The sequence below is a fragment of the Pristiophorus japonicus genome, chromosome 19 (assembly GCF_044704955.1).
Source record: "Pristiophorus japonicus isolate sPriJap1 chromosome 19, sPriJap1.hap1, whole genome shotgun sequence".
In the NCBI taxonomy this organism is placed as follows: Eukaryota; Metazoa; Chordata; class Chondrichthyes; family Pristiophoridae; genus Pristiophorus; species Pristiophorus japonicus.
Genome location: NC_091995.1, coordinates 57192692 through 57218157, shown reverse-complemented (window position 1 = coordinate 57218157; position 25466 = coordinate 57192692). Strand labels below are relative to the sequence as shown.

General features: G+C 44.6%; 1 protein-coding gene across 1 annotated transcript in view; it reads left to right on the top strand.

Annotated features, from left to right (window-relative positions):
* The window catches only part of LOC139230228 (probable G-protein coupled receptor 139), an 82867-nt gene that overhangs the window by 56213 nt on the left and 1188 nt on the right, over positions 1–25466 (top strand). Inside the window, exons 3-4 of the mRNA XM_070862062.1 lie at positions 15251–15433; positions 19618–19709. Of these exons, the coding sequence (XP_070718163.1) occupies positions 15251–15433; positions 19618–19709 (275 nt within the window). The remainder of the gene's footprint in view (positions 1–15250; positions 15434–19617; positions 19710–25466) is intronic.

Here is a 25466-nt window from a genome sequence, read left to right as displayed (position 1 = left end):
GTTAAGAAAGCAAATGGCATGTTGGCCTTCATAGCGAGGGGATTTGAGTACAGGGGCAGGGAGGTGTTGCTACAGTTGTACAGGGCCTTGGTGAGGCCACACCTGGAATATTGTGTACAGTTTTGGTCTCCTAACTTGAGGAAGGACATTCTTGCTATTGAGGGAGTGCAGCGAAGATTCACCAGACTGATTCCCGGGATGGTGGGACTGACCTATCAGGAAAGACTGGATCAACTGGGCTTGTATTCACTGGAGTTCAGAAGAATGAGAGGGGACCTCATAGAAACGTTTAAAATTCTGACGGGTTTAGACAGGTTAGATGCAAGAAGAATGTTCCCAATGTTGGGGAAGTCCAGAACCAGGGGTCACAGTCTAAGGATAAGGGGTAAGCCATTTAGGACCGAGATGAGGAGAAACTTCTTCACCCAGAGAGTGGTGAACCTGTGGAATTCTCTACCACAGAAAGTAGTTGAGGCCAATTCACTAAATATATTCAAAAGGGAGTTAGATGAAGTCCTTACTACTCGGGGGATCAAGGGGTATGGCGAGAAAGCAGGAAGGGGGTACTGAAGTGCATGTTCAGCCATGAACTCATTGAATGGCGGTGCAGGCTAGAAGGGCTGAATGGCCTACTCCTGCACCTATTTTCTATGTTTCTATGTTCCCTCTACACTGTCCCATCAAACACAAACAGGGCAGAGAAAGCACATGTTAGATAGTGTAAATATCATTCTACACTGTCCCATCAAACATTCGCAACTCAGGAATGGTACGGGTGAGATATAGAGTAGAGCTCCCTCGACGCCATCCCATGAAATAGTTCCAGGTCAGGTACAGCATGGGTTAGATACAATGTAAAGATCTCTCTCCGCTGTCTCATCTAACAATACCTATATCAGGTATAGCGCAGGTGACACTGCCACTTCAAAAATTCTCAAGTCAGGTTTTGCACGAGTTAGGTATAGTGTAAATAACCCTCTACACTGTCGTACCGAACAGTCCCTGGTCAGCTACGGATCAGATAAAGAGCAAAGCTCCCTCTGCACATAGCCATTAAACAATCCAGGGCAGGTACAGCACAGGTTAGATACTGAGTAAAGATTCCTATGCACCGTCCCATTAGAAAGTTTGAGGGTCGGTAGAGCATGGGCTAGATACAGAGCATAGCTCACTCTACACTGTCCCATAAACATTCCCAAGTCAGGTATCACACGGGTTATGTATAGTGCAAATATCCCCCTACACTGTCACACTAAACACTCTCTGGTCATGTATAGTATAGGTTCGACATAGTATCATGTTCCATTTACACTGTCTTATCAAACAGTCTCAGGGCAGGTTTAGCATGTGTTAGATATATAGTAAAGCTCCCTCCACAACAATAGAAAAATACTGCGGATGCTGGAATCTGGAAGAAGAACACAAAGTACTGGAAATCTCAGCGGGTCAGGCAGTATCTGTGGAGAGAAAGCAGAGTTAATGTTTGGGTTGATGACCCTTCGTCATAACTGGAGAGTGTTCTGAAAGAATAAATTCTGAATAAGCACTGAAAGGGGAACGGGAAGAATGAACAAAAGGGAAGGTCTGTGATAGGGCGGAAGACAGGAGAGATTAGAGAGAAAAGGGATGATGGGCCAAGTTCAAATGTTAATGTCAGGAGTTAGAAAAACATAGGAGCTCCCTCTACACTCTCCCATCTAACACTCCCAAGTCAGGTATAGCATGGTTTAGATGCAGAATGTGGGGGAGGGCGGGGCGGGGCGGGGCAGGAGAGGGCGGGGCAGGGCAGGAGAGGGCGGGGCAGGGGGTTTACATCATTGTTTGCCAATATTGTTACCCATCTTATTTTCCCAAGTTCTATTCTCAGCCCCTCAAAATCAGCTCTTCTCCAATCTATTACCCTGGTTTTCTTCATCCTTATGTCCTTCTCAATTATCATCTTAAAGTGTACTAATTACGGAGTGACTCCTGTCAACAAACCAGAAGCTACTGGAGACTTCTGTGCATAACAGTCAGGTCCCAAATTTTAAAAATAACGTTCACAACAGACGGCAGTCTGCGTAAATGCCAACTCAAGCGTTTTTTTCCTTTGTTGGAAATAATTTTATTAAAAAGAAATGCAAATAAAATTTAAAATGCGCAACATTTTCCCATTAGCAATTTGATTTATCAACATGCACCTAGCAGGATAATATTCACAGCCTTTTTTTTTTAATAGATCTATCCTATCATCTAGGCATTAAACCTGCGAAGTCTTCCCGTCCAAATATGTACATCGAATCAAGGTCATTAGCATTTTAAACACATTCCGATTTTATGAACAGTTACTGTCCTTTCCTAAATCTTTGGGGACTGTGGCCACATTTGAGAAACAGGATTGTGAATTATTCTAGTGAGCGGCAATACTAACACAATTCCCATTCTATCAAAATGACTGCTGACTATGAAGTCCAGCAAGAACAACCAAGAGACCATTCGAACTGCGCATGCGCAACGATTTTATGTCGTTGGCAGCAGTCACATCTATTATATTATGGTTACTATTGCCTAGATGTTTCCTTACTTTTGCTTCTCTTATCTGCTTTGGTTCATTCCCCATTTCTAGATCCAACAGCGAATCCTCCCTTGTTGGGCTTTTTACATAGTGGGTTAGAAAGGAGTCCTGTACACATTGTAGGAACTCCCCTTTACCTACCTCTTCTGTCCAATTAATATTGGGGAAGTTGAAATCAGTCATGATTATTATTCTATGTTTTTTACTCATTTCCCTAATTTGTCTACATATTTCTTCCTCTACCTCCCTTCCACTATTAGTTGGTCTATAGACTACCCCTCTTGGTGTGATTGATCCTTTGTTATATTTTATCTCTATACTTATGGATTATATTTTTGTCTTGCTGATAGCTGCATCACTTTTTTTTTTTACTGCCATTATTTTATCACTAATAAGTACAGCTACACCACCTCCCCCTTTCCCCTCTCTATCTTTTCTAAATACGTTATAACCCGCAATGTTTAATTCCCAGTCCTGATTTTTCTGTAGCCATGTCTCAGTAATCCCTACTATGTCTGGTTCCTCGCAAAACATGATTGCCTCCAGCTCCCCCGTTTTATGATAGACACTATGTGCATTGCTGTACACATTCTTAATGGGATTTCCTCTCACTTTATGTTTAACCATCTTTTTAGAATCCTGTTCTATAACTCTATTTATTCCCTTGCCAACTATGTCCTTCTTTACTGGTTGAATTAAACATAGGAACAGGAGTGGGCTATTCAGTCCCTAGAGCTGGTTCTGCCCAATTCAATTAGATTATGGTTGATCTGCCTCTTATCTCAATCTACCCCCTTGGGTCTGTAACTCTTAATACCTTTGCCAAACAAAAATCTATCAATCCCAGTTTTGAAATTTTCAATTTACCCCCAGCCTCGACAGCTTTTTGGGGGAGAGAGTTCCAGATTTCCATCACCCTTTGTGTGAAAAAGTGCTTCCTGACATCACCCCTTAACGGCCCAGCTCTGAATTTGAGGTTATACCCCCTTGCTCGAGACTCACCCACCAGAGGAAATAGTTTCTCTCCATTTACCCTTTCAAGTCCTTAAATCATCTTAAACAAACACCCCTCAATCTTCTACACTCAAAGTAAGATGCAAGTAAATCCGATGTTCAAGGTTTAACACCTCCCCATTGAATAGCTGCACAGCAGGTGTGTCATGGATCGGATATAATTTGAACAAATAGACTATCTTTGGTGTGTTGGGTACTTGTGTGTTGCTACAATGAGCTCCCTCTGCACCAAAGGTACTATTACTATTTTGAACAGCTCTTGATTCTCAACTTCTGTATTCCTATTTTCTTCCTTCCTCATCAAATAATAATAATTTTGGGATTCAACCTGAATTAATGTGCAACATTTATATCATCATTGGCAATCCCTCGGGATCGAGGAAGACTTGCTTCCACTCTTAGCGTGAGTTCTTAGGTGGCTGTACAGTCCAATGCGAGAACCACAGTTCTGTCACAGGTGGGACAGATAGTCGTTGAGGGAAAGGGTGGGCAGGGAGCCTGGTTTGTCGCACGCTCCTTCCGCTGCCTGCACTTGATTTCTGCATGCTCTCGGCGACGATACTCGAGGAGCTCAGCGCCCTCCCGAATGCACTTCCTCCACTTCGGGCGGTCTATGGCCAAGGACTCCCAGGTGTCAGTCGGGATGTCGCACTTTATCAGGGAGGCTTTGAGGGTGTCCTTGTAACGTTTCCTCTGCCTGTCTTTGGCTCGTTTGCCGTGGACGAGTTCCGAGTAGAGCGCTTGCTTTGGGAGTCTCGTGTCTGGCATGCAAACTATGTGGCCTGCCCAGCGGAACTGATCAAGTGTGGTCAGTGCTTCAATGCTGGCGATGTTGACCTGGAAGAGGACGCTAATGTTTGTGCGTCTGTCCTCCCAGGGGATTTGCAGGATCTTGCGGAGACATTGTTGGTGGTATTTCTCCAGGAACTTGAGGTGTCTACTGTACATAGTCCACGTCTCTGAGCCGTACAGGAGGGTGAGTATTACTACGGCCCTGTAGACCATGAGCTTGGTGACAGTTTTGAGGGACTGATCTTCAAACACTCTTTTCCTCAGATGGCCGAAGGCTGCACTGGCGCACTGGAGGCGGTGTTGGATCTCATCATCAATGCCTGCTCTTCTTGATAGGAGGCTCCCGAGATACACACATATTAAATACATTAGTATATCCTGTGTATGTGCGTGGTACATACAGGGCTAGAAAATGCTACTTTCATTTTACTGAGATGCACAAACAAAATTTCAAAGCAAATGTCAGCCGTGGCTCAGTTGGTAGCACACTCACCTCCACTGTCAGAGGTGCCGTCTTTCAGATGAGGTGTTAAGCTGAGGCCCTGTCTGCCCTCTCAGGTGGATGTAAACAATCCCATGGCACTATTCAAAGAAGAGCAGGGGAGTTATCACCAGTGTTCTCAGCAATGTTTATCTCTCAACCAACACACCTGAAGAAAAGAGATTATCTGATCATGATCACACTGCGGTTTGTGGAACTTTGTTGCACGCAAATTATCTGCCACGTTTCCTACATTATAAAAATGACTACATTTCAAAAGTCCTTCATTGGCTGTAAAGCAGTTTAGGACATCCTGAGGTCGTGAAAGGCACTTTGTCAATGCAGGACTTTTTATTTTCCTCAACTCCTGACCTAACAGCACTGTGGAGTAGTTTCATCACAGGGACTGCAGCGGTTTAAGAAGGCAGCTCACATCACCTTCTCAAGGGCAATTAGGGATAGGCAATAAATGCTGGCCTCGCCAGTGACACCCCAATCCCATGAACAACATTAAAAAAGGCTTGCACTGCACAGGCTGACAGAAACATGGAGGGGAATGATAATGATAATGATTATCAACTAAAGGTAAAGGATACAAAATATTTGATCAATTTTGCATTTCTTGAAGATGCAAGTTAGATGCTTTTGATGGATTTTCGGCTTTGCTGATTTCGGGCGGTAATGGCGGTAAAGTTTGTGCCCAGGAAGAGTTTGCGCCTCAGTCACTGGGCAGCTGGGTCCCGAGTATGGGGCGAAGCGCTAAGGGAGGCGTTGTGCACCTCTCTGAGGGTGCTAGGCCGGCTGAGCATGGGAAACTCCCGATCTAAATAGCTGGCCCGGGAGCGCTCTAAGGGGGGCCTGGGGAGGAAAAATAAACTTGAAAAAAACACCAAAAACATTCCCAATCCACAGCCTAGGCCACCATAACATAAATCACATCTCACCGTCGCCATTGCCGCCCCTCCGGGGGAAAAAAAACAGGCGGATATCATTGGAAAATCCAGCCCTTTGTTTCCTTAAAGCTTCTAATTTTGGATCGCAGTTACTTGTAGTTATACATTGTACCTGTGCTGTGGTCACTTAACATAGCAACAACACCAGTAAATAAATATTGTACTCATCTCTGCGAAACTAGGAATGGCACAATGAAAAAATTTGTGCCTTGACTGTTTAAAAACATGGCCCTTTAGTTAAAATAAAAGCTGAGTAACCTTGATATATTGAAGCAGAAATTTGGCAGAAGTCCTATGCCCTTGATTGGGCAAATCATGTCCGGGACTTTTTAAACTGTGTCCTGATCTTTCCTTACATTAAATTGATTGCAGCAGTTTTCACCAATCCACAGGGAGCATTAAACCACCATAAAATCCACAGGAAAAGTAGGGGCAGCATGGCTCAAATGCTATTCCCAGTCATTGAGAATTTAAGATCAGATCTTCAACTCTGCTTGAATACTTACCAAGTAAAAATCTTGACAGTTCCAGTTCTCTGTGTAAAGAAATTATGCACAAATAGATACAAATGGGTATGATCTGATAGCCATTACAGAGACGTGGTTGCAAGGTGACCAGGACTGGGAATTAAATATTCAGGGGTGTTTGACAATCCGGAAGGACAGACAGAAAGGAAAAGGAGTTGGGGTAGCTCTATTGATAAAGGATGCAATCACTGCAATAGTAAGAAACGAAATTGGCTCAAATGATAAGGGTGTTGAAATAGTTTGGGTGGAGATATGGAATAATAAGGGGAAAAAGTCACAGAGGGTCTATAGACTACGCCCACCAAACAGTAGCAACTCTGTTGGTCGGAGCATAAACCAGGAAATAGTGGGGACTTGTAAAAAGGGAACAGCAATAATCATGAGTGGTTTTAACCTCAATATTGATTGGACAAATCAAATTAGTCAGGGAAGCCTTGAGGAGGAGTTCATAGAGTGCTTAAGGAACGGGTTCCTTGAGCAGTATGTAATGGAACCAACCAGGGGGCAGGCTATCTTAGATCTGATCCTGTGTAATGAGACAGGATTAATAAACAATCTCCTAGTAAAGGATCCCCTTGGAATAAGTGATCATAGTATGATTGAATTTCAAATTCAGATGGAGGGTGAGAAAGTTGGATCTCTAACCAGCGTACTAAGCTTAAATAAGAGAGACTATGAAGGTATGTGTCATGTATGTACATGCTGTTTGTAACCACCAGATGGTGTCATTGTTGGAGGCCACTGAGTAGCATGCACATGGTGCTGTTCGGGTAGAAAAGGCCAGCCATTTTGTGAGTCAGGCACTTGGGCCGAAATAAAGCAGAACAAGGTTGTACCTTGTTCAGTTAAACAGTACTCAGTTTGTACCTTTATTGCATACATAACATTTGGCGACGAGAATACAAGAACCTTTGTTTGTAAAATGGGCACGATTGGATTTTTAGAGCGATTTGTGGAGGGGGAAGATTGGGCAGGCTTTGTGAGCCATTTGAACCAGCACTTCGTGGCCAACAAAGTGAAGGGGGTCGACGACGCAGATCTACGGTCTGATAAAGAATTGACTCATGCCTAGTAATCCAACAGAGAAAACGTACAAGGAGTTGTGTACATTGGTACGGGAGCACCTCAAGCCAGATGACGGTATCTTGAGATACAGGTTTTATACATACGTTCGCTTGGAGGGCCAAAGTGCGGTGGAATTCATTGCTGACCTGAGAAGTCTAACGGGACCGTGCAAGTACAGATGGTGTTGGCAGACATGCAGCAGGGCTTCTTTGTTATTGGTATCAACCACGAGGTGATCCTGCGCAAACTTCTGGCGGTGGAGGAGTTGGATTTAAAAAGGGCCATCCAGATCGCTCAATCGTGTATGACGATGGACAGGAGTTGAAAGCAAATATCGGTGAAGAACCGAACCTCGGCAAGTACTGTAAATGTGATTGATTCAGTGTTTGGCAGAGCAGCACATGGCAGGGCCTATCTGGCTGCGTTCGCTAAACCTGTGGCTGTCCAAAGTCCGCCAGCGGGAATGTATCCGACTTCTCCGTGTTGGCGCTGTGGTGCAAATCATCGGCACCAGCAGTGCCGATTTAAGCAATGTAGTTGCAAAGGCTGTCTGAGAGTGGGGCATCTCCAGCGCAAGTGTCCGCAGATGAACACGCGAGCTGCGACACACCACGTGGAGGATGAGAGTCAGACTAGCACGGATCCAGATACACAAACCGAGCTGCCAGAGTAGGAAGTGTATGGACTGTACTCTTTCATAACCAAGCGTAAACCAATTTTGATTAATGTGAAGTTTAACGGGCTACCGGTATCGATGGAACTGGCCACAGGGGTGAGTCAATCAATCATGAACGAGAGGGCATTTAATAAGCTGTGGGATACTAAGACTGTGGGGCCCAGGCTGAGCCCTGTTAACGCCAAGCTGCGCACGTTCACCAAAGAACTGATAAAGGTGATTGGCAGTGCACAAATTAATGTGTCGTATAAAAGTGCGGTTCAAGAGTTACCGCTGTGAATTGTTCCAGGCAATGGCCCAACGCTGCTCGGCAGGAGCTGGTTGGAGAAAATCAGATGCAACTGGAATGACATAAAGGCGTTGTCGTCGGAGGAAGATACATGTACCCAAGTATTGAGTTGTTCGAACCGGGTATCGGCAAATTCACGGGAGCCAGGGTGCAGATCCACATGGACTCAGATGAAAAACCCATCCATCATAAAGCTCGGGCAGTGCCGTATATGATGAGGGAGAAGGTCGATATTGAACTGGACAGACTCCAGCGTGAAGGGATCATATCATCGGTCGAATTTAATGAATGGCCTAGCCCCATCATTCCCATGCTGAAAAGTGATGGCAGTGTCAGAATCTGTGGAGACTACAAGGCTACAATCAACAGGGTTTCGAAATAAGATCAGTACATGTTACTGAAGGCTGATGACTTGTTTGCGACGCTAGCCGGAGGGAAGTCGTTCACAAAACTGGACTTGACGTCGGCCTATATGACGCAGGAGTTGGTTGAGACGTCGAAGCGACTTATGTGTATTAACACGCACAAAGGACTGTTTATTTACCACAGGTGCCTGAATGGAATTCACTCGGCTACAGCAATATTCCAGAGGAATATGGAAAGTCTACTAAAGTCCATTCCCAGAACCGTCGTGTTCCAAGATGACATCCTGATGACCGGTCGTGACTCCAGGGAACATCTGAACAACCTGGAATAGGTTCTACTGCATTTGCACTGAGTGGGACTCGGACTGAAACGCTCGAAGTGCATCTTCATGGCACCGGAGGTCGAATTCCTCGGGAGGAAAATCGCCGCTGATGGCATCAGATCTACTGACATGAAAACCAAAGTCATCAAGAATGCACCCAAGCCGCAAAACATGACAGAGCTGCATTCGTTCCTGGGTCTACTCAACTACTTTGGTAACTTCCTACCTAAATTGAGCACTTTACTAGAACCACTACACATGCTATGGAGAAAAGGCAACAACTGGGTGTGGGGCACATTGCAAGACAGAGCTTTCGAGAAAGCAACCAATCTGCTTTGCTCGAACAAGCTGTTGGTACATTATGACCCATGTAAACATTTAGTTTTGGCCTGTGACGCATTGTCATATGGAATTGGTTGCGTGTTACAACAAGCCAATAAGTCGGGGAAACTTCAACCTGTCGCGTATGAATCCAAAAGTTTGTCTAAAGCAGAAAGAGCCTACAGAATGGTAGAAAAAGCTTTAGCGTGTGTGTACAGTGTTAAAAAGATGCATCAATACCTGTTCGGTCCGAGGTTTGAATTAGAGACCGATCACAAGCCGCTCATTTTGTTGTTTTCCGAGGGCAAAGGTATCAATACCAACGCTTCATCCTGCATCCAAAGGTGGGCGCTGTCATTCATCACAGACCTGGCACAGAGAATTGTGACGATGCTTTGAGCCGGTTGCCGTTGCCCACACCGGAGGTGGAAACGCCACAACCGACAGATTTAATGTTAATCATGGATGTTTTTGAGAGTGAAGGTACTCCTGTCACGGCTCAACAAGGTAAGACCTGGACCAGCCAGGACCCGATATTATCGGTGGTAAAGGGTTGCAACCTCAAAGGGGATTGGTCTGCCATACCTAAGCAAATGTGCGAGGAGGCCAAATCTTACATTCGTCGCAAGGACGAACTGTCTATTCAAGCAGATTGCATATTGTGAGGCAATCGCGTTGTAATGCCTAAGAAAAGGAGAGAGAAGTTTGTGCATGAGTTAGACAGCACACATCCTGGTATAGTGATGATGAAGGGCATCGCCAGGTCCCACGTATGGTGGCCAGGAATTGATTCTGAGCTGGAAGCATGCGTGCGTCAGTGCAACACTGCATGCAGCTCAGTGGTCATGGCCATCCAAACTCAAGGGTCACTGCAGATCCGCTTGTCTTGCATACAGCTGAGTTACAGGACAAGACCCCACACACTCACAGGGGTCTCGCCTGCTGAACTCATGATGAAAAGAGGTCTTAAGACCAAGTTATCTCTTGTCGAGGAGGAGGCGACAGTCCGGGGTCGGAGGCCTATAAAAAGGCCGCGAGTTCAGGAGTTCAGGCAGCGTCGAGGAGGCGGCGACATTCCGGGGTCGAACGCCTATAAAAAGGCCGCGAGGTCAGGAGTTCGGGCAGCGTCGAGGAGGAGGCGACAGTCCGGGGTCGGAGGCCTATAAAAAGGCCGCGAGGTCAGGAGTCGGGCAGTGTCGAGGAGGAGGTGACAGTCCGGGGTCGGAGGCCTATAAAAAGGCCGCGAGTTCAGGAGTTCGGGCAGTACTGAGGAGGCGACAGTCCGGGGTCGGAGGCCTATAAAAAGGCCGCGAGTTCAGGAGTTCGGGCAGTACTGAGGAGGCGGGGCTTGTGCAGCTACAGGGAGAAGGCAAAAAAGAAGTAGAAAGAAATAGAAAGGTGACGTCACAACCAAGGGGGTAAGTGATTGGCTGGTGATTGGTGAGTAGTTTTCCTTTTTTCTCTTCTATAACAGTGAGTAAACTTTAGCATTGTTGTTGCCAATTTAAGTGTATCTAAGGGTTAAGTCATGGCAGGAGAGCTCGGTCACGTGATATGCTCCTCCTGTACCATGTGGGAACTCAGGGACACTTCCAGTGTCCCTGACGACTACGTGTGCGGGAAGTGTATCCGCCTCCAACTCCTGACGGTCCGCGTTGCAGAATTGGAGCTGAGGGTGGATTTACTCTGGAGCATCCATGATGCTGAGAATGACTTGAGTAGCACGTGTAGCGAGTTGGTCTTACCAAAGGTGAAGGATCCACAGCCAGTTAGGGAATGGAAGACCAGCAGGAAGAGCAGTGCAAAGAAGGTAGTGCAGGGATCCCCTGCGGTCATCTCCCTGCAAAACAGATACACCACTTTGAGTACTGTTGAGAGGGATGACTCATCAGGGGAGGGCAGCAGCAGCCAAGTTCATGGTACCGTGGCTGGCTCTGCTACACAGGAGGGCAGGAAAAAGAGTGGGAGAACGATAGTGATAGGGGATTCAATTGTAAGGGGAATAGATATGCGTTTCTGCGGCCGCAACCGAGACTCCAGGATGGTATGTTGCTTCCCTGGTGCAAGGGTCAAGGATGTCTCAGAGCGGGTGCAGGACATTCTGAAAAGGGAGGGTGAACAGCCAGCTGTTGTGGTGCACATTGGTACCAACGATATAGGTAAAAAAAGGGATGTGGTCCTACGAGACGAATTTAAGGAGCTAGGAGCAAAATTAAAACGTAGGACCTCAAAAGTAGTAATCTCGGGATTGCTACCAGTGCCATGTGCTAGTCAGAGTAGGAATCGCAGGATAGCTCAGAGGAATACGTGGCTTGAGCAGTGGTGCAGCAGGGAGGGATTCAAATTCCTGGGGCATTGAAACCGGTTCTGGGGGAGGTGGGACCAGTACAAACCGGATGGTCTGTACCTGGGCAGGACCGGAACCAATGTCTTAGGGGGACTGTTTGCTAGTGCTGTTGGGGAGGAGTTAAACTAATATGGCAGGGGGATGGGAACCAATGCGGGGAGACAGAGGGAAACAAAATGGAGAAAGAAGCAAAAGACAGAAAGGAGATGAGTAAAAGTGGAGGGCAGAGAAACCCAAAACAAAAAACAAAAAGGGCCACTGTATAGCAAAATTCTAAAGAGTCAAAGTGTAATAAAAAGGCAAGCATGAAGGCTCGGTGCCTCAATGCAAGGAGTATTCGGAACCCAGGAGAGAGCTCTGAGCTAGTTAGAGTGGGTGAGAGCTCAGATAAACAGGACCCCAAGAAAGAATGCAAAAGGTGGGAGGCAACAGAGCAGAGTAGCACTGGGGTAAGTGTAAACCACAAGGTGAGAGGAAGGGACAATATGTATGAATATAAAGGGGCTGCAGGAGGGGTCAAAACTAAATATCATGGTTTAAAAACAATATTAAAACACTCTACCTAAACGCACGCAGCATTCGGAATAAGGTAAATGAGTTGACGGCACAAATCATTACAAATGGGTATGATGTGTGGCCATTACAGAAACGTGGTGGCCAAGACTGGGAATTAAACATACAGGGGTGTCTGACAATTTGGAAAGATAGACAAGAAGGGAAAGGAGCTCTGTTAATAAAGGATGATATCAGGGCAGTTGTGAGAGACGATATTGGCTCTAATGAAGAAAATGTTGAATCACTGTGGGTGGAGATTAGAGATAGTAAGGGGAAAAAGTCACTGGTGGGCGTAGTTTATAGGCCCCCAAATAATAACTTCACGGTGGGGCGGGCAATAATCAAGGGAATAATGGAGGCATGTGAAAAAGGAATGGCAGTAATCATGGGGGATTTTAACCGACATATCGATTGGTCAAATCAAATCGCACTGGGTAGCTTTGAGGAGGAATTCATAGAATGCATACGGGATTGTTTCTTAGAACAGTATGTTACAGAATCTACAAGGGAGCAAGCTATCTTAGATCTGGTCCTGTGTAATGAGACAGGAATAATAAACGATCTCCTATAAAAGATCCTCTCGGAATGAGTGATCACAGTATGGTTGAATTTGTAATACAGATTGAGGGTGAGGAAGTAGTGTCTCAAACGAGCGTACTATGCTTAAACAAAGGGGACTACAGTGGGATGAGGGCAGAGTTGGCTAAAGTAGATTGGAAACACAGACTAAACGGTGGCACAATTGAGGAACAGTGGAGGACTTTTAAGGAGCTCTTTCATAGTGCTCAACAAAAATATATTCCAGTGAAAAAGAAGGGCGGTAAGAGAAGGGATAACCAGCTGTGGATAACCAAAGAAATAAAGGAGAGTATCAAATTAAAAACCAATGCGTATAAGGTGGCCAAGGTTAGTGGGAAACTAGAAGATTGGAAAAATTTTAAACAACAGCAAAGAATGACTAAGAAAGCAATAAAGAAAGGAAAGATAGATTACGAAAGTAAACTTGTACAAAACATAAAAACATACAGTAAAAGCTTTTACCGATATATAAAACGGAAAAGAGTGACTAAAGTAAATGTTGGTCGCTTAGAAGATGAAAAGGAGGATTTAATAATGGGAAATGTGGAATTGGCTGAGACCTTAAACAATTATTTTGCTTCGGTCTTCACAGTGGAAGACACAAAAACCATGCCAAAAATTGCTGGTCACAGGAATGTGGGAAGGGAGGACATTGAGATAATCACTATCACTAGGGGGGTAGTGCTGGACAGGCTAATGGGACTCAAGGTAGACAAGTCCCCTGGTCCTGATGAAATGCATCCCAGGATATTAAAAGAGATGGCAGAAGTTATAGCAGATGCATTCGTTATAATCTACCAAAATTCTCTGGACTCTGGGGAGGTACCAGCGGATTGGAAAGCAGCTAATGTAACGCCTCTGTTTAAAAAAGGGGGCAGACAAAAGGCAGGTAACTATAGGCCGGTTAGTTTTGCATCTGTAGTGGGGAAAATGCTTGAAGCTATCATAAAGGAAGAAATAGCGGAACATCTAGATAGGAATAGTGCAATCAAGCAGACGCAACATGGATTCATGAAGGGGAAATCATGTTTAACTAATTTACTGGAATTCTTTGAGGATATAACGAGCATGGTGGATAGAGGTGTACCGATGGATGTGGTGTATTTAGATTTCCAAAAGGCATTCGATAAGGTGCCACACAAAAGGTTATTGCAGAAGATAAAGGTATGCGGAGTCAGAGGAAATGTATTAGCATGGATAGAGAATTGGCTGGCTAACAGAAAGCAGAGAGTCGGGATAAATGTCCTTTTCAGGTTGGAAATCGGTGGTTAGTGGTGTGCCACAGGGATCGGTACTGTTTACAATATACACAGATGACCTGGAAGAGGGGACAGAGTGTAGTGTAACAAAATTTATAGATGACACAAAGATTAGTGGGAAAGCGGGTTGTGTAGAGGACACAGAGAGGCTGCAAAGAGATTTAGGTAGGTTAAGCGAATGGGCTAAGGTTTGGCAATGGAATACAATGTCGGAAAATGTGAGGTCATCCACCTTGGAAAAAAAAACAGTAAAAGGGATTATTATTTGAATGGGGAGAAATTACAACATGCTGCGGTGCAGAGGGACCTGGAGGTCCTTGTGCATGAATCCCAAAAAGTAAGTTTGCAGGTGGAGCAGGTAATCAGGAAGGCGAATGGAATGTTGGTCTTCATTGCGAGAAGGATGGAATACAAAAGCAGCGAAGTCCTGCTGCAACTGTATAGGGTATTGGTGAGGCCGCACCTGGAGTACTGCGTGCAGCTTTGGTCACCTTACTTAAGGAAGGATACACTAGCTTTGGAGAGACGATTCACTAGGCTGATTCTGGAGATGAGGGGTTTACCTTATGATGATAGATTGAGTAGACTGGGTCTTTCCTTGTTGGAGTTCAGAAGGATGAGGGGTGATTTTATAGAAACATTTAAAATAATGAAAGGGATAGACAAGATAGAGGCAGAGAGGTTGTTTCCACTGGTCGTGGAGACAAGAACTAGGGGGCACAGCCTCAAAATACGGGGGAGCCAATTTAAAACCGAGTTGAGAAGGAATTTCTTCTCCCAGAGGGTTGTGAATCTGTGGAATTCTCTGCCCAAGGAAGCAGTTGAGGCTAGCTCATTGAATGTATTCAAATCACAGATAGATAGATTTTTAACCAATAAGTGAATTAAGGGTTACGGGGAGCGGGCGGGTAAGTGGAACTGAGTCCACGGCCAGATCAGCCATGATCTTGTTGAATGGCGGAGCAGGCTCGAGGGGCTAGATGGCCTACTCCTGTTCCTAATTCCTTTGTTCTTATGTTCTTATGTACACCCGGATTTAAGTAATCATTGTGAATACAGAAGACAGAGTCAACAAGGATACCATGAACGCACAACTGTGTCAAGCGAGATTTCTGTTAATGATCCTGTATATGTGTTGAAATATGGTCAGGGTCCCAAATGGATCGCTAGTACGGTCATAGCCAAGAAGGACAACAGAGTATTTGTTATTAAGCTCAAGAATGGGAAAACTTGCAAGAAACACATGGATGAAACAAAGCTGAGGCACACAGACGAGCCAGAGCAATCAGACGAAGAAACCTTCGACGACCAAGCAACCTATCAGCAGCCTTCAGTGAACTCGAGGGCCATCAGTGAACCCGGAATTTCCATCACGGACTTGTTCAATAAAAATGCACTTGCAATTCCTGACATGGCCACTGTCACCCCCAACAAGTCAGCAATCCAGCCACCAGCCACAACAGACTCCGCACATTCACCCAAGGCCAGAATGGAACTGAGACAGTCAACCCAGGAGCATAAAGCACTGGACTGTCTCAACCTGTGACAAGATCTCAGAGGAGGGTATTGTCATGTATGTACGTGCTGTTTGTAGCCACCAGATGGTGTCATTGTTGGAGGCCACTGAGCAGCATGCACATGGTACTGTTCGGGTATAAAAGGTCAGCCATTTTGTGAGTCAGGCACTTTGGGCCGTAATAAAGCAGAAATATTGTACCTTGTTCAGTTAAACAGTATTTAGTTTGTACCTTTATTGCATACATAACAGTATGAGGGCAGAGTTGGGTAAAATGGACTGGGAAAATAGATTAAAGTGTAGGACGGTTGATGAACAGTGGTGTACATTTAAGGAAATATTTCACAATTTTCAAGAAAAATATATTCCAGTGAGTAGGAAAGGGTGTGAGAGAAAAGATAGCCATCCGTGACTAAGTAAAGAAACAAAGAACGGTATCCAATTAAAAACAAGGGCATACAAACTGGCCAAAACTAGTGGGAGGACAGAAGACTGGGAAGCTTTTAAAAGCCAGCAAAGAATGACTAAAAAAATGAGTAAGAAAGGGAAGATAGATTAAGAAAGTAAACTAGCACAAAATATAAAAACAGATAGCAAGAGTTTCTATCAGTATATAAAAAGGAAAAGAGTGGCTAAAGTAAATGTTGGTCCCTTAGAGGACGAGACCGGGGAATTAGTAATGGGGAACATGGATTTGGCAGAAACTCTGAACAAATATTTTGTATCAGTCTTTACGGTAGAGGACACTAACAATATTCCAACAGTGGATAGTCAAGGGGCTATGGGGGTAGGAACTTAATACAATCACAATCACTAAGGAGGTGGTACTCAGTAAGATAATGGGACTAAAGGCAGATAAATCCCCTGGACTTGATGGCTTGCTTCCTAGGGTCTTAAGAGAAGTAGCAGCAGGGATTATGGATGCTTTGGTTGAAATTTACCAAAATTCCCTGGATTCAGGGGAGGTCCCAGCAGATTGGAAAACTGCCAATGTAACGCTCCTATTTAAAAAAAAGGAGGCAGACAAAAAGCAGGAAACTATAGACCAGTTAGCCTAATATCTGTGGTTGGGAAAATGTTGGAGTCCATTGTTAAAGAAGCAGTAGCAGGACATTTGGATAAGCAAAATTTGATCAGGCAGAGTCAGCATGGATTTATGAAGAGAAAGTCGTGTTTGACAAATTTGCTGGAGTTCTTTGAGGATGTGACGAACAGGGTGGATAAGGGGGAACCAGTGGATGTGGTGTATTTGGACTTCCAGAAGGCATTCGACAAGGTATCACATAAAAGGTTACTGCACAAGATAAAAGTTCACGGGGTTGGGGGTAACATATTGGCATGGATAGAGGATTGGCTAACTAACAGAGAACAGAGAGTCGGGATAAATGGTTCATTCTCTGGTTGGCAACCAGTAACTAGTGAGGTGTCGCAGGGATTAGTATTTACAATCTATATTAACGACTTGGAAGAAGGGACTGAGTGTAACGTAGCCAAGTTTGCTGATGATACAAAGATGGGAGGAAAAGCAATGTGTGAGGAGGGCACGAAAAATCTGGAAAAGGACATAGACAGGCTAAGTGAGTGGGCAAAAATTTGGCAGATGGAGTTTAACATTGGAAAGAGTGAGCTCATGCACTTTGGCAGAAAAAAAATCACAGAGCAATTTATTACTTAAATGGAGAAAGATTGCAAAGTGCTGCAGTTCAGCTGGACCTGGCGGTACTTGTGAAACACAAAAGGATAGTATGCAGGTACAGCAAGTGATCAGGAAGGCCAATGGTATCTTGGCCTATATTGCAAAGAGGATGGAGTATAAAAGCAGGGAAGTCTTGCTACAGCTATACAAGGTCACACCTGGAATACTGCGTGCAGTTTTGGTTTCCATATTTATGAAAGGATATACTTGCTTTGGAGGCAGTTCAGAGAACGTTCACTAGGTTGATTCCGGGGATAAGGGGGTTGACTTATGAGGAAAGGTGAAGTAGGTTGGGCCTCTACTCATTGGAATTCAGAAGAATGAGAGGTGATCTTATCGAAATGTATAAGATTATGAGGGGGCTTGACAAGGTGGATGCAGAGAGGATGCTTCCACTGATGGGGGAGTCTAGAACTAGAGGGCATGATCTTAGAATAAGGGGCCGCCCATTTAACATAGAGATGAGGAGAAATTTCTTCTCTCTGAGGGTTGGAAATCTGTGGAATTTGCTGCCTCAGAGAGCTATGGAAGCTGGGACATTGAATAAATTTAAGACAGAAATAGACAGTTTCTTGAACAATAAGGGGATAAGGGATTATGGGGAGTGGGCGGGGAAGTGGAGCTGAGTCCATGATCAGATCAGCCATCGAGTGACCGTAAGGCCTACTCCTGTTCCTATTTCTTATGCCTTATGTAATTATTCATTAGTTTCACGTTTCAGGACACAAGTCAAGTGTATACTAACAACTTAACTAATTAGTTTCACTCAGTTATGGAATCTACTTTAAAGCCCAAACAGTTCGAGCTTCATGTTCTGTTGCATGTTGCCAACTTGCTTGTACCACAGGACTCTGGGGAACATCCCATCATAGCACGGTCACAAGCTGGGCTAAAACTCAGCCTGTCAATGGCGTAGTTTTTAAACCCATTCAGCACCTATTCCTGATCACAATGTTTCCTCACACAGGAAATGCCCACTCCCTTATACTAAAGTTACCTCCACCCTGTGACCTAAACACTTGGGCCAATTTTCAGTGCTTCTCGAATTCACCCCAACAGGTCATAGCTAAATTTGCAGATATGAAAAAACTATTATAGTTCCCTCTGAAAAAGGAAAAAGGTGGTAGACTGCAGCCAGCCAAGATGCCTTCTTGCTGTTAAAAGAAGGCACTGACTCAAACATCCTGCCTGCACTCTCCGGACTCCACATACCCATTCCATTCAGAAATGTCATGCTCCTCTACTGTGATATCTACTGCCTTATCTCATGGGGTACATGTAACCCCGTTGACCCGTTGCTTATGCTATCCTTATCCTGACATCAGTTGAACAAGAGGTTCCCTCCTTAAGCTTTGCATCCCAGTCACAACCTGGGCAGTCCTCTTACTTGCGCATGTTACAGGGCGTAACAGAACTGACCTGTACTCTTCACACCGGCCCACTTTGTTTGTGGATTGTCCACGCCTACAAGAAGGTCAAGTATTGCTCCAGGATCGGGATATCCATCGTGTTCTGGGGACACAGTCTAAAAGTTAGAGCCCGGCCATTAAGGAGCGAAGTTAGCAAACACTTCTACACGCAAAGGGTGGTAGAAGTTTGTAACTCTCTTCTGCAAATGGCAATTAATGCAAGGTCAATCATTAATTTTAAATCTGAGATTGATAGATTTTTGTTAACTAACATTATTAAGGGATATGGGACAAAGGTGGGTACATGGAGTTAGGTCACAGATTAGCCATGATCTCACTGAATGGTGCAACAGGCTCGAGGGGCTACGTGGTCTACTCTTGCCCCTATGTTCCTATAATTACACTCCTCCTGTGTAAATACAATGGGCCTAAATTTGCAGTCGGAGGCTTCCCGTGGGCGGATGTCTCCGACCGGCAATAAAACTAAGAACCTCCTTGATGGTTGTGGATCCACGGAGACTCGTGTTCCTGGGCCTCTCCGGGTACACGCGGGTAGAGGCCCACGTATCCCAGGGGCACATGTGGTTCGCAAGCTCCCCTGGGATCAACCAATGAAAGAAAGGGATCGCCATTCCTGCTCAGGGGAATTCCGTATGTACAGAAACACCATCAGTATGAATGAGAATACCCCAAAAATACATGCACACATCAAATAAAAAACATTGTATATTTAACATTAATTAAATACCTTTGAATTAAATATTTAAACCAAAAATGTAATTTTTCAAAAATAAATGTAAATGTTTTAAAGGGGCTAAAAACTAACCTTATTGTGCCGGTTTTTAATGTTTAAATGATTGAAAATAATTTTTTAAATATTCATTTCAACTATTAAGCTGGAAAAAGCTAGCCTTAAGCCAATCACAACAGCAGCCAGGAATGATGTCACAAAGCAGCCCAAGCCACTCCCAGTTCAGGTATTACCAGGGTAGGTAGAGCATGGGTTAGATACAAAGTAAAGCTCCCTCTACACTGTCCCCATCAAACACTCCCAGGTCAGGCATAGCGTGGGTTAGGTACAGAGTAACGCTCCTTCTACACTGTCCCATTTAACAATCCCAGGTCAGGAATAGCTCAGGTTAAATACACAGCAATGTTCACTCTACACTGTCCCATCAAATAATCCCAGGCCAGCTATAGCATGGGTAAGATACAGAGTAAAGCACCCACTGCATTGTCACATAAAACACTCACAGGTCAGGTCTTGCACAGGTTATATAAAGTGTAAATTTCTCTACATTGTTCTATCAAACATTCCCATGTCAGGTATAGCATGGGTTAGATACAGTGTAAATTTCTCTCTACTCTGTCCCATCAAACAGTACCAGGGCAGGTACAGCATGGGTTAAATACAGAGCAATGTTCCCTCTACATTATCCCATCAAACACACCAAAGTCGGGTCCAGCATGGGTTAGATACACAGTAAAGCTACCTCAACACTGTGCCATCAAACAGCCACAGGGCAAGTATAGCAGGGGTTAGATACAGAGTAAAGCTCCCTCCACACGGTTCCAAATACTCAGGTATAGCACAGGTTGGACACAGATTAACGCTTACATTACACTGTCCTATCAAACACTCACAGGTCAGGTATTGCATGGGTTAGGTAAACAGTAGAGCACCCTCTACACAGTCCAAGCAAACACTCTCGAGTCAGGTATAGGATGGGCTAGATAGAGAGTAAAGCTCCCCGTACACTTTCCCATCAAACAATCGCAGGTCAGGAACAGCATGGCTTAGATATAGAGTAAAGCTCCCACTATACTATCAGATCAAATACTCCAATGGAGGTACAGCATGGGTTAGATACAGAGTAAACTTCCATCAACATTGTCCCATCAAATACTCCCAAGTCAGGTACAGCATAGATTAGATACGGAGTAAAATTCCCTCTACACATTCCCATCAAAAAGTTCCAGTGCATCTACAACACAGGATAGGTACAGTGTAAAGGTCCCTCTACATTGTCCCATCAAACAAACCCAGTCAGTTATAGCACAGGTTAGATACAGGGTAATCATAGGCAGTCCCTCGAAATCGAGGAAGACTTGCTTCCACTCCAAAAGTGAGCTCTCAGGTGACTGTACAGTCCAATATGGGAATTACAATCACTATCACAGGTGGGACAGACAATAGTTGAAGGAAAAGGTAGATGGGTAATCTGATTTGCCGCACGCTCCTTCCACTGCCTGTACTTGTTTTCTGCATGCTCTCGGCGAAGAGACTCGAGGTGCTCAACGCCCTCCTGGATGCTCTTCCTCCACTTAGGGCGGTCTTTGGCCAGGGATTCGCAGGTGTCGGTGGGGATGTTGCACTTTATCAAGGAGGCTTTGAGGGTGTCCTTGAAATGTTTCCTCTGCCCACCAGCAGATCGCCTGCCGTGTAGGAGTTCCGAGTAGAGCGCTTACTTTGGGAGTCTTGTGTTGGATGCGAACAATGTGCCCGCCCAACAAAGCTGGTCAAGTGTAGTTAGTGCTTCGATACTGGGGATGTTGGCCTGATCGAGAACACTGACATTGATGCGTCTATCCTCCCAGCGGATTTGCAGGAACTTGTGGAGACATCGTTGGTGGTATTTCTCCAGCGATTTGAGGTGTCTACTGTATATGGTCCACATCTCTGAGCCATATAGGAGGGCGGGTATCACTACTGCCCTTTAGACCATAAGCTTGGTGCCAGATTTGAGGTCCTGGTCTTCAAACACTCCCTACCTAGCTCAACAACAGAGGATGGGACAGTCTTGGATCTAGCCTGCAGGCGACGAAGGTTGAACAGATTCCCACTAGTTCTATAGTTTAGTTCCACTCCAGCGGGGAGCTGTTAAATGAGAGATGGAGCTTTGCAGAGTAAAGCTCCATGTACACTATACCATCAGACACACGCAGGACAGGTATAGCATGGGTTAGATACAGTGTGAAGCTTCCTGTGCACAGTCATATCAAACCTGCTAGGTCAGGTATAGCACCAGATAGATATAGTCTAAATATCCCTCTACAATGTACCATCAAACTAGCTCAGGTGAGGTATAGCATAAGTTAGATACAAAGTACCCTCTACACTGTACCATCAACACTTCCAGAGAAACTCCAGCATGGGTTTCTCGCACAGGCATCTTCCACCCATCAACACGTAGTTCTGGACCTGGAATATCAGGCCCTTCATTGAAACACCTGCGAACTCATCCCTTTTTGGTGGAAGCAAGTCATCCTCGATACGAGGGACTGTCTAAGAAGAAGGAGATAAAGGGTAAAGCTCCCTCTATACTGTCCCTTCAACATTCCCAGATCATGTGTAGCACAGGGTAGACACAGAATAAAGCTCGCTCTATACTGTTGCAACAAACACTCACAGGTCAGGTACAACACGGGTTAGATACAATGTAAAGTTCCCCCTACACTGTCCAATCAAACACTCCCAGGTCAGGTACAGCACGGGGTGGACACAGTGTAAAGTTCCCTCTACATTGTCCCATCAAACAAACCCAAGGAAAGCGTCCTGTACACTCTACCATCAAACCCTCTCATGTTAGGTATCGCACGGGATAGGTCTAGTATAAATATCCCTCTACAATGCACCATCAAACAAGCTCAGGTGAGGTATAGCACAGGTTAGATATAAAGTAAATTACCCTCTATACTGTCCTATCAAACAGTCCCAGGGGAGGTATAGCACAGGTTAGATATAAAGTAAATTACCCTTTATACTGTCCTATCAAACAGTCCCAGGAGAGGTACAGCACAGGTTAGATAAAGAGTAAAGCTCCCTCTCTACTGTCCTATCAACACTCTCAAGTCAGATGTAGCATGGGTTAGATACAACGTAAAGCTCCCCCTACACTGTTCAATCAAACACCTGCAGGTCAGATTTAGCACATGTTAGACACACCGTAAAGATCTCCCTACACTACCCCCTCAAATAGTCCCAGGGGAGGTACAGCGTGAGTTACATAAAGAGTAAAGATCCCTCTATACTGTCCAATCAACTCTCTCAGGTCAGGGGTAGCACAGGTTGGGCACAGAATAAAGCTCGCTCGACACTGTCGCAACATACGCTTGCATGTCAAGTATAGCGTGGGTTAGATACAGAGTAAAGCTCCCTCTGCACTGTCCCATTAAACACTCCCAGGGCAGGTATAGCACAACACAGCTCCCACTACAATGTTGGATCAAATACTCCAAGGGAGGTACAACATGGTTTAGTTACTGAGTAAAGTTCTCTCTACTGTGTCCCATCAAACACCCCCAGTGCAGGTATAGCAAAGGTTGGATGCAGAGTGAAGCTCTCTCTACATTGTCCCATCAAGCAATCCCAGGTCAGGTACAGCACGGGTTAGATACAGAGTAAAGTTCTTTCTGCATTGTCCTATCAAAAACATACAGGGCAGGGAAATCATGGGTTCGATACAGTGTAAACATCTGTCTACACTTTCCCATCAAACTCTGCTAAGTCAGGTATAGTGCGGGTTAGATATAGAGCAAAGGTCCCTCTACATGGTCTCATCACACGGTCCCAGGGTTGCTACAGCAACGTAAAGTTCCCTCGACACTGTCCCATCTAACAGTCCCTGGGTCTATACCACATGTTAGATGCACAATAAAGCTCCCTTTAAACTGTCCCATAAAACAATACCTATGTCAGGTAAAGCACGGGTTAGATTAAATTCTTCATTTCATTGCCCCATCAAACACACTCATGTCAGGTATCGCACGGGTTAGGTATAATGTAAACAACCACTCCACACAGTCGCTTTGAGCAATCCCAGGGCAGCTACAGCACGGGTTAGATAAAAAGTAAAGCTCCCTCTACACCTATCCATTAAACAATCCCAGGGCAGCTACAGCATGAGTCAGATACTGAATAAATCTCTCTCTACAACGTCCCATCAAAAAATCTGAGGATAGGTAGAGCACGATATATATATAAATATATTATATATCTATATAGAGAGAGAGGGAGAGAGTAAATTTCCCTCTACACTGTCCCATCAAACAATCTCAGGGCAAGTACAGCACTGTCCCATCAAAAACTCCCAAGACAGGTATAACACAGGCTAAGTATAGAGTAAAGGTCCCTCTGCACAGTACCATCAAACATCCCCAGGTCAGGTATAGCACATGTTAGATACAATGTAACATTTCCCTACACTGTCCCATCATAGAGTTGCAGGGGTGGTACAGCACAGGTTAGATAATGAGTAAAGCTCACTCTATACTGTCGCATCAAATATTTCAGGTCACGTATAGCACTGGTTAGATAGTGTATAGCTCAGAACAGTGTCCAGTCAACACTCCCAGGTCAGGTATAGCACGGGCTAAATACAGAGTAAAGTTCCCTTTAAACTGTCCCATCAAACAGTTCCCAAGCAGGTATAGCACGGGTTAGATACAGAGTAAAGCTCCCGCTACACTGTCCCATCAAACACTCTCAAGTCAGGTATCGCATGGGTTAGGTATCATGAGACTAAGGAATACTGGGGAACAGGGAAATGGCAGAGACATGAACAAATATTTTGTATCGGTCTTCACGGTAGAAGATACTAAAAACATCCCAATAATTGATAATCAAGGGGCTATGGGGAGGGAGGAAGTTAACACAATCATTATCACTAAAGTAGTAGTACTCGGTAAAATAATGTGACTAAAGGTGGACAAGTCCCCTGGACCTGATGGCTTACATCCTAGGGTCTTAAAAGAAGTGGCTGCAGAGATAGTGGTTGCAATGGTTGTAATCTACCAAAATTCCCTGGATTCTGGGGAGGTCCCAGCAGATTGGAAAACCGCAAATGTAATGCTTCTATTTAAAAAAGGAGGCAGACAGAAAGCAGGAAACAATAGACCAGTTAGACTAACATCGGTCATTGGGAAAATGCTGGAGTCCATTATTAAGGAAGCAGTAGCAGGATATTTAGAAAAGCAAAATACAATCAAGCAGTCAGCATGGTTTTATGAAAGGAAAATCATGTTTGACAAGTTTGCTGGAGTTCTTTGAGAATGTAACGAGCAGGGTGGATAAGGGGGAACCAGTGGATGTGGTGTATTTGGATTTCAAGAAGGCATTCGACAATGTGACACAAACAAGGTTACTGCACAAGATAAAAGTTCACGGGGTTGGGGGTAATATATTAGCATGGATTGAGCATTGGCTAACTAACAGAAAACAAAGAGTCAGGATAAATAGGTCATTTTCCGGTTGGCAAACATTAACTAGTGGAGTGCCGCAGGGATCAGTGCTGGGGCCTCAACTATTTACAATCTATATTAATGACTTGGATGAAGGGACCAAGTGTAATGTAGCCAAGTTTGCTGATGATACAAAGATGAGTGGAAAAGCAAATTGTGAGGAGGTCTCAAAAAATCTGCAAAGGGATATAGACAGGCTAAGTGAGTGGGCAAAAAATTGGCAGATGGAGTATAATGTGGGAAAATGTGAGGTTATCCATTTTGGCAGAAATAATAGAAAAGCAACTTATAATTTAAATGGAGAAAAATTGCAAAGTGCTGCAGTACAGAGAGACCTGGGGGTCCTTGTGCATGAAACACAAAAAGTGAGTATGCAGGTACAGCAAGGAATCAGGAAGGCAAATGGAATGTTGGCCTTTATTGCAAGGGGGGTAGAGTATAAAAGCAGAGAAGTCCTGCTATAATTGTACAGGGCATTAGTGAGGCCACACCTGGAGTACTGCGT